This window comes from Chaetodon auriga, chromosome 21 (genome assembly GCF_051107435.1).
Source record: "Chaetodon auriga isolate fChaAug3 chromosome 21, fChaAug3.hap1, whole genome shotgun sequence".
Classification (NCBI taxonomy): Eukaryota; Metazoa; Chordata; class Actinopteri; order Chaetodontiformes; family Chaetodontidae; genus Chaetodon; species Chaetodon auriga.
Window position 1 is genome coordinate 20,980,838 of NC_135094.1, and position 8,804 is coordinate 20,989,641.

General features: G+C 39.7%; 1 protein-coding gene across 3 annotated transcripts in view; it reads left to right on the forward strand.

The window, feature by feature from the left end:
* Positions 1-7,822, forward strand: part of palmdb (palmdelphin b) — a 58,446-nt gene extending 50,624 nt beyond the window's left edge. For 2 of the 3 annotated variants that reach the window (XM_076721506.1, XM_076721508.1), the window contains 3 exons: positions 1,984-4,231; positions 4,338-4,429; positions 4,778-7,822. In XM_076721506.1, coding sequence (XP_076577621.1) covers positions 1,984-4,231; positions 4,338-4,429; positions 4,778-4,861 — 2,424 coding nt within the window. In that variant the 3' untranslated portion in view covers positions 4,862-7,822. The remainder of the gene's footprint in view (positions 1-1,983; positions 4,232-4,337; positions 4,430-4,777) is intronic. The other variant, XM_076721507.1, reaches the window with a different exon arrangement.
* Positions 7,823-8,804: the final 982 nt, after the last annotated feature.

Genomic DNA, 8,804 nt, shown 5'->3' on the forward strand with positions numbered 1-8,804 from the left:
TCTGTTTATGTTCTCCACATACAGAACTCTGCTCTCTGTTGTCAAAGCTAAACTTTGACAACAGAGAGCAGAGTTCATTTCCATTGTCCCACATACTAAAGCATATTAAAGCACTTAACCAAGTCTTGTGAAGCAAAAGAAATTCACTAGTCCTTCTTTGGGGAATTTTTCACATATCAAAAATTCATGTCCGCTTAGTATTCATCCAGGACTTGATGAGTTAGCCCGCAGTCCCTTTTACCCATCTTAAACAAACTTTGCACTTTGACTACATGATCATGTACTGTACTATACAAAATACCATACTGCAATCACAGTATTTAATCTTTTTAAATGAAGGTACTTGTCTGTGGTCTTTGTGGTGCTCCTGATTGATTGCGCTTAAAATTCCATTGCAATCTTGCCTCTTGACTTTCTTGAACATGTTTCCATGTATTGTTTTGATTGCATGAATAATCATTAAGTTATGGTCAAGATATGGGACTTTCAAGTTCACCAGTAAGGGCAGAAACATTGGTAATAATCTAGAATTTTCTCTTTGTTAACAAAACCCATGGAAAGACCAAAACCAGTAATGAATGTATCCTACTAACAAGTACTGTGTTTGTATTAAAAGCCAGATATATCTTTTTCTTCTGGGCCATAGAGTTCCGCTACTGTCCAATACTATTAATCAGTGAGTCACACCATTGCACTGGGTGACATGTTCCTTCAATATCATGAACACACACTAGTTTATTTGACTCAATGCTACATACACTGCTCTGCTGCCAGAACTACTCTGTAGAGCACTGAATGTGGATTAAACTGCCACTGAAATTAATCAGCAATAAATGCAATCCTTCCACATAAATCTGTGTATTTTTGTAGTCACAGTTACCCACAGCAACCTGGGAGTTAGTTGCATTCAGGGAGTGTATCTTAAATTTTTAACGTCAAGGAATGAATGTTGTCAGTGATGGTTCTCACTGTGACTCGTAATAGTAATTTAGATTGCTGTGAGTATGTGTGAACAGAGAGATTGTGGGGCTCAGCTAATCATCTTGCAGGGACACTCGAGCAATGTGTGGGAGGTATACCCAGCCCACAGTCTTTCATAAGAACACATGTAATGCCATCTTCTTCAGTTGCTTTTGATGTGTTTCCTCTCTGTTTCTGCACATAACCCACTTAGGAAAACATTCACTCGTCCCAGAGACAGCAAGACACACACACACACACACACACACACACACACACACACCCCACCACCATCATTCATTACCACCCCCAGTCCCTCCACACATTTCATACATCTGAAAGTGCTTCTCCGCCTGGCACAGGACACTTAAGTGCTGGCCATGGACAACTTCAGCGTGCTTATTGTACACTTGTTCAAAAGGATTTGCTGAAGTCACATTGGTGTGATTCCATTCACAATGATGTCCTGAAGTGTTATTGAGCCTGTCTAGTGTGACAGTAAGGATGATGATCATTGTGATGAAATCCGTAATGATACAAATGATTATTACAACAGATTCAATTAAATCTGACAATTCCTGGTCTTATTTGTTTGCTGTATTTACGTCACAATAAATGTACACATAATCAAGCTATGATGCATTGATTCCTCTAATATGCAGTATTGAACCAATGAAAAGATAATAGTCTCAGCTTGTCACTCAGTGGCTGAATGAAGCTTCTATCTCTTCACATGATAATGTATTTGCCGGTTATTTGGGGTGGGGAGTGGGGCACCGGTAATTTCAAAGAATGGACTTGTCATCAGGGAAATTGAAAAACAGTTTAAATACAGGGAGACACTGGAGGAAGACAGGGTTAAGGAGTCTGCAAAAAAATTCAAGGTGAAGTAAGTGTACTGTGAAAACACTGCTATTGATTCCTGTGCACAGAAGTGATCAACTCAGCTATACATTTAGCAAAGGTACCAACTAACCCTCTCAAAAAATAAATGTCTCTTTTCTTTGTTATATCTTTTGTCAGAAAGCTACCTTGGTGGATGGAGAGGCAGATGGAAAAGAACTGAACGAAGGTTGCAGCACAACTGAGAATCACAGCTCCTTCTCTGTCACCATGGAAACCACTGAACAATCAGACCTGCCGATGGACTGTGAAGTGGAGGTCGCTGTGGCTGATTCACCTGAACAGGGGAAGGATTTCAGTGCAGATGATGAGCAAGTTTGTAAAGAGACAGACTCATCAGATTCCCCAGGGGAAAACACGATGCTTGACAAATTATTAACCAACCTGCCAACTGACACGGCTGAGATTGGCAACCCTGACTACTCTGAGACCAATGTTTGCACTGAAATTCCTTGTCAGGATCAAAAGGAGGCTTTGATATTAGAACCAGGACATGAAGAGCTAAATAGGAATGAGTCAATCAACTCATCTGTGTCTGACACACTCTCCAGTGCTGACAGTGTTTATGAGAATGAAGCCCATTGTAAGAGGCAGGACACTCCAGAACAAGATCCTGAGCAAGAACCAGTCCCTGAGCAAAAAAGAGTCCCTGAGCCAGAGCAGTATCCTGAGCCAGAGCAAGACCCTGCCCCAGATCAATATCATGAGCCAGAGCAAGACCTTGAGCTGGGGCAATACCCTGAGCCAGAACAAGACCCTGAACCAGACCAGTATCCTGAGTCAGAGCAAAACACTGAACTAGAGTTTTACCCTGAGCCAGAGCTGGAGGCTGAGGATAATGATCTCAATCCTGAAGATGATGGCTATCAAAATCTGGCAATAGACACAGAGGAAAGCCCAGATACCCATGACATCTTATTTGAAACACCAGTTACAGAAGAATCAATTTTAGAGCAGTGCATTAGAGAGGAGGCAATGTCAGATGTGTCCAATGAGTCCTGCCATGACCTTGACCCTGACGAAACGGATGAATGCCTGAGAGTTGAGATTGCGGCAGCTTCCTCAGATAGTGAGACAGATGAAAAATGGAGAACAATATTCTCATCTTCTATAAATAAAGAAGATGATGACTCATATTTGGATAGTCTTCAGCTGAGTGCCCAGGAGCTCTTTGTGCAGAAAGTTGAGGTGACAGACTTTGAAGAACAAGACAACAACAACTTTGAAGAGGTCTGTTTTGAAGTTCCACAAGTGGAAGAAGTTCTGGAACAACCTGAGGATATAATTTCATTTCCCATCCCTCCACAAGAGGTTAAATATAATCCTTTAAGTCTACAAGGGTTGTCCAAAATCTCTGAAGATGAGAGTGAAAATGGCAGAGATGCCAGTCATAACCACATCACCCACCAACAGCACATCAATGCAGATCTAAACAAGAAGCTACCTAAAGACTTCTGTGTGATACAGGAGACCAAGAGTGAGAATGTTAGCACAGAGCATGTGGACTTCCAGCTGGCTCGTAAACAGTGGAGGGAAATGGAGGAGCAAACCATGAACAAGATTGTCTTACCTACAACCAAGCAGCCCAGCTTCCGTGGCAGTCACAGCTTCATGTACACACCGGTCCGGAACATTGAAAGAACCCAGAAGAAAGCGCATGATCTGGAGAACTTGAATCTGGTTGGGGAATATCCTCACACCCAATTCAGCCCTTGCTCAGAGGATTCTGGCTTGGATGATTCCAGTTACAGGTCCCCTTACGATGACCCAGAAACACCAGTTGAAAGGGAGATTCGCATATCAATGGAGAGGGAGGAGAACTTCAGGAGAGAGAGGGGCTTCTCCAGGATGGGCAAATCAACTGATTGTGCTCCATCACGAAGTATTCCCAGATCTATAAGCACTCCACTAACGCCATCATTCATCATCACCTCCTCACCCACTAAGGAACCACTGAAACATGAAGTGTCAGCAAACAATGTTATAATTCTTGACCCTACCAATGACTTCACCTCTAGCCCCAGACATGGCAAAGACAACATGGCAGCTCGGAGTGGCGAGTGGCACTCTGAGGACAACAGCTCCAATGTCATCATCCTAGAGACATCCAATCTGATTATTCGCAGTGCCTCAGAGTTCTCCCTCAACAAAGCCTGTGAGCAGCCCCAGGAAAAAATGTTCCTGAACAACCCCTTTTTCAAGCTGCGTTCAAGAAGCACAATATCACTGGTGGATGAAGAGATTAAGATGGTGAAGCAGAGGGAGGAAGAGCTGAGGAAAGAGAGGGCGAATCTGTATGGTAAAGACAGGTTCAGTACAGAAAGGATGTTGGCAAATCACATGGACACTTTGGCATTTGACAATTCAGGTATGTCAGCAAAATATTGACCATTAATGATACATTATTTACATCACTGTGTACACTTTGTGTGTATATCTTTAATCTAATATTGAGGTTTGGTCTGTGTTATTAGTTGATGTACCAATGAAGTGCAAGTCCTCTCCATCATCCCCAATGAAAACAGCCTACAGGATGGATCGCTCTGCTTTATCCTGTGACCACAGAGTAAGCTTCTGCTCAAACATTTTCTTTTTCAAAGTCACAATCATCACTAAAAATAATTTGATGTGCTTTATATCTTTTGGAGTATGCCCAATGAAAAATATCATATTTATAAGTCTTTCTCATTTAAAATTGTATGCATCTACTGAGTGTACCCTTTCTTAATTTAAAATAAATAAAGGATTGTGACAAAATGTGAATTGCTAACTCTAACAGTAATAATACCATGCAAAAACAAGTTTATTATTCCATCTCCGGATGAATAATGTGAGAGAGAAGGTGATAGTGAAGGAGGTGGAGATAGGTGAGTAGGTGGTGGAAAGCACTTAAACAGTCATCTGTCTTTCTCAGTTTCCAGAGGTTTACGCAGGAGGAAGACGCAAGAGTGCCATGGCTTTGCGCTGGGAGGCGGGTGAATTTACAAAAAATGACTGAAGAGGAACAAGTCAACATTTTGCCATATAAGGGCATCAATTGTCCATGTTATATTCATTCAAGTTAGATACAGTGTTGAATTGCTTGTTTCATGTTTTGACATAACCTAAAATCTCTGCTTCTGTGATGCTTTGGGCAAAACTATTAAGACGATGAGAATGTTGGTGGCCACATTTACTTGGACAAAGTCCAGAGATCTAATACACACAGTATGACACTGTACTATCGACACAGATAACATATGGTGTGCATTATTTTCATATACCCACAAGGCTCTCACCCTTATCACTTCTGAATCAGCACTCATAGCTGGAACGATACTGGTTTCAGTTTCACAACGCTGCAGCTTTGACTTGTTGGAGTAGTAAGGTAATGTTTATTACAACATTGTGCCAACATACACTTTCCATTGAATCCAAATTATGAATAAATAATGCTAGTATTATGAACAATGGCAAGTGGCAAAGGTACATATGGGATTATTCTTTCTGATCAGTGCAGGTCTCAAAATGTGTCATGCAATAATTTTTAATAACTGCATGCCTTCTTCTGGATTATTCCTTGCCTACTGAAGAACTGTTTAATAGATCCAATCCAGAGGCACTGAATCTCAAAGAAACTGCCAGTAGAAAAAGAAAAAGATTTTTAAATGTATTATTATTTTCAGACTGATTTGGCCTTATTAATTAAGATAGTAAATAGTGAAGGATAAGACTTTATCTTAATACAGTACACAAATGCTACATGTACATTGAAAGAGTTCATGTCATCTGAAAGTAATTCAGCAGCGTGACTTTTTAAGTGTCGGTTTATTGCTAATATAAGTGTTGTATCTTTGTCTTGTGTTGAAGTCTGTTTCCCCTTTGAACAATCTCTAAGGTTGGAGATATGGCTTTGCTTACATTAATGTTGGGTAGAAGATGACAAAGATGACTTAGAGTTAATATCAAGACTGGGCAGAGATTAGAGCTGCATTAATAGATTTATTTTATTTTATTTTATTTTGGTCACCTGGAGTAATGACAAACAAGCTATAAACTGAGACTGAACCAAAAGAGAAAAGTTGAAGGCAGAATAACACAAAACCATGAGATGCTAAAATGTTCTTCACAGCTGAGGGGAACTGCAGAGTTGGTGATAATTGTCTGTGGGTTTATCACTATGAGCAACAGCTTTCATATTACTCATAGTCATTTGGTACATTGTAAATAAAAAAAATTATTTGAGCAGGGGAACCACAAGTTGGTGGGGAAACAGACTTCAACACACCGACAACAAATCTGCCTGGATATATGGACTTTAGAAGGATCCCTCTGCTATGAGACTAGCCTTGTATTTGCTTCAGCTGAACATTAGAATGCATTTTTACACAGAAGGGCTGTTGTTTTTTCTATCTCACCCTTTACAGCGTAGTCACGAAATGAAGAGATTTTTTCACGGATAGGAGGAATGATTACAGTGACCAATAACTCTTTCAGCATACATATGAGATGTTGACTGTTGCATTGAGATAGACTTGAAAAAATCAGAACTTATCCTTTATATAAAAGATAATGACTTGCTTACAGTAAAATGAAACTATTTCCAAAACGTTTTTTTATTTTATTTTATTTTTTTTTGCTGAGATGCCTGAATGTCAGACAGATGTATTGTTGAGTCCACTCTTTGCTAAACTCTTCTTGACATTGTAAATGTAAATCAGATTTGAAACCATATTTTGATGTTATTGTATGTCTTGATAACAAAAAATGGTACATTGCTCAGTGTAGATTAATTGTATTTTCATACTATGCTTTTTTTGCTGCAATATTTCAGAGTGAGCTGGATGGGCATACATTAGCACAATACACAAAATATATTATGCCAATACCTTTCACTTGAAAAGTATAGTTCACACAGACAACTCACATAGTGGTTGTTGACTTTAATGAGAAAAAAATATTGATATTCATTTCATTTTTCTGCACAGTAGTGTAGTGTTTAGTACAGTCACCTCTCAGCAAGAACGGCTCTAAATTCAAACCTGCCAGCTAGGTGGAGCCTTTCTGTGTGGAGTTTGCATGTTCTCACTGTGCCTGTGTGAGTTATCCCCAGGTTCAGCCATCAACAGGTATAACTGATGGATGGATTAAGTTGTTCCCTCTCTGAGGGATACTTCAGGACACAGAACCAGTTTGAGTTGTCTGCCTGAACTAGCTCCTCATTCTTTATGACTTACCGTCAAAAAATCCAATAAGAGCAGGTATTCGTGAACAGTGCTGTCACAGTGCTCAAACTACAGACCAATGACACTATGTGGAAAATGGATGTCCATTGTATGAAATTTCTCATCAGTGCTTTGATAATTGCAAACAATGAAACAGGTTTCCACAAATGAAAATATTTTATTCTTTATACAATACCACTACAAATTAATGTTCACATACAGTATATAAAGTGAAGCTACAGTATAGTGATATAAGCTTCTTGTTAACTGACTTCATGTTCCAATATTTAGTTACACGTCTTTCAATTGTCATGTGACAAGGCATTTCCAGGCCAGTATTTATTTAAAAGCACTTTTCTTTGTGCTTCCCTTTATTTTTGATGACCACATACAAGATATTTCAAAAAGGGATTTTCTTAAATGCAAACACATGTTTCTGCAGATTTTAAGGATGAAATGTTTAGCATTTTGAAAAGCAGCTTGTAAGAGCTTGGTACTTTCTTGAACTTGGATTTAACTGACCTTAAAACATTGTTTTACATTCCATGTTTGTATGCTTCATTGTTAAAGTATAGCTTATAAATCTCAAGGATTGCTTGCTGATGCTTAAACATTCTGTGAAATGCTCCTGCCTGCCATGTTTTGATGCTTATTTGGATCAGTATGGGTAAATATGCAGGGGCTTTCACTTTGTGTTCCTCATCCAAGTATTGAAGAGATTAGTGTGTGCAACAATAAAAGAAGTATATGAAGAATGTTTGCCAATGTTATTTGGTAAATGGTAAGTGGACTCTAAGCGCTTTTACAACTGATGTGTGCATTCAAACATTCGCGCACACATTTTTAGGGTAGCTAAGCCACCTGCTCATTATGAGCGTTATACATTCACACGCCGATGGCACAGCATCGGGGGCAGTTTTGGGGTTCAGTATCTTGCCCAAGGATACTTTGGCATGTGGACTGCTGAGACCGGGAATTGAACCACTGACGTTCAGATAGGTGGACAACCGCTCTACCTCCTGAGCCACAGCCACCCCAGGAGAGCAAGCCCTCCATCTCCTCCTTAGTTCTCTCCAATTGGCTACTGGTCTGGATATGGTCCCCCTTATTTCCCCTTACCGTTACCCAAACAAGTATAATGGGAACCCAAGCTGGTTACTGCATTCTAAGTTGTAGGCACAGCCGCCCCAATTTGATTGGTTAAATGACATGTAATGCATGTTTATGTTCATTTGTGTGTAAAGACAAAGTTTTATCTTGTAGTGGCAGAAGAGGAATGGTGCAAAATTATCTCAAATGGAAATGAATCATCGTCAGGGGAGTATAAATGTGAATATCATACTGGTGCTACAGAAATTATCAGAAGATTCTAGAAAACATTAGGATCCCTCTTGGATCCTCTGGGACCATGCACATCCAAAGCTAATTCTAGGATAGTCAGTCAAATCATTTGTCACAGACCCATGAGTAATGTACGTTTGACCTGATTTTGGTGCCAGATAAAAGGTCAAAGGGTTACATTTTTGCATGTTCAGCTGACCTGCTGTTAACTGATAAATGCTTACAACATTGTGGGTAATAATTTACTGTTCAGATTTGTCTTCTCAGACAAACAAGTTTGGCTCTTGCACTGTTGGACTACATTTCAGTTTGTCACAGTGATGCTGTTTCACGTCTGAGTTATCGATAGAATGATGGACAAAACTACAAAATAAGACCCAAGTTTTCTGAAAGCAG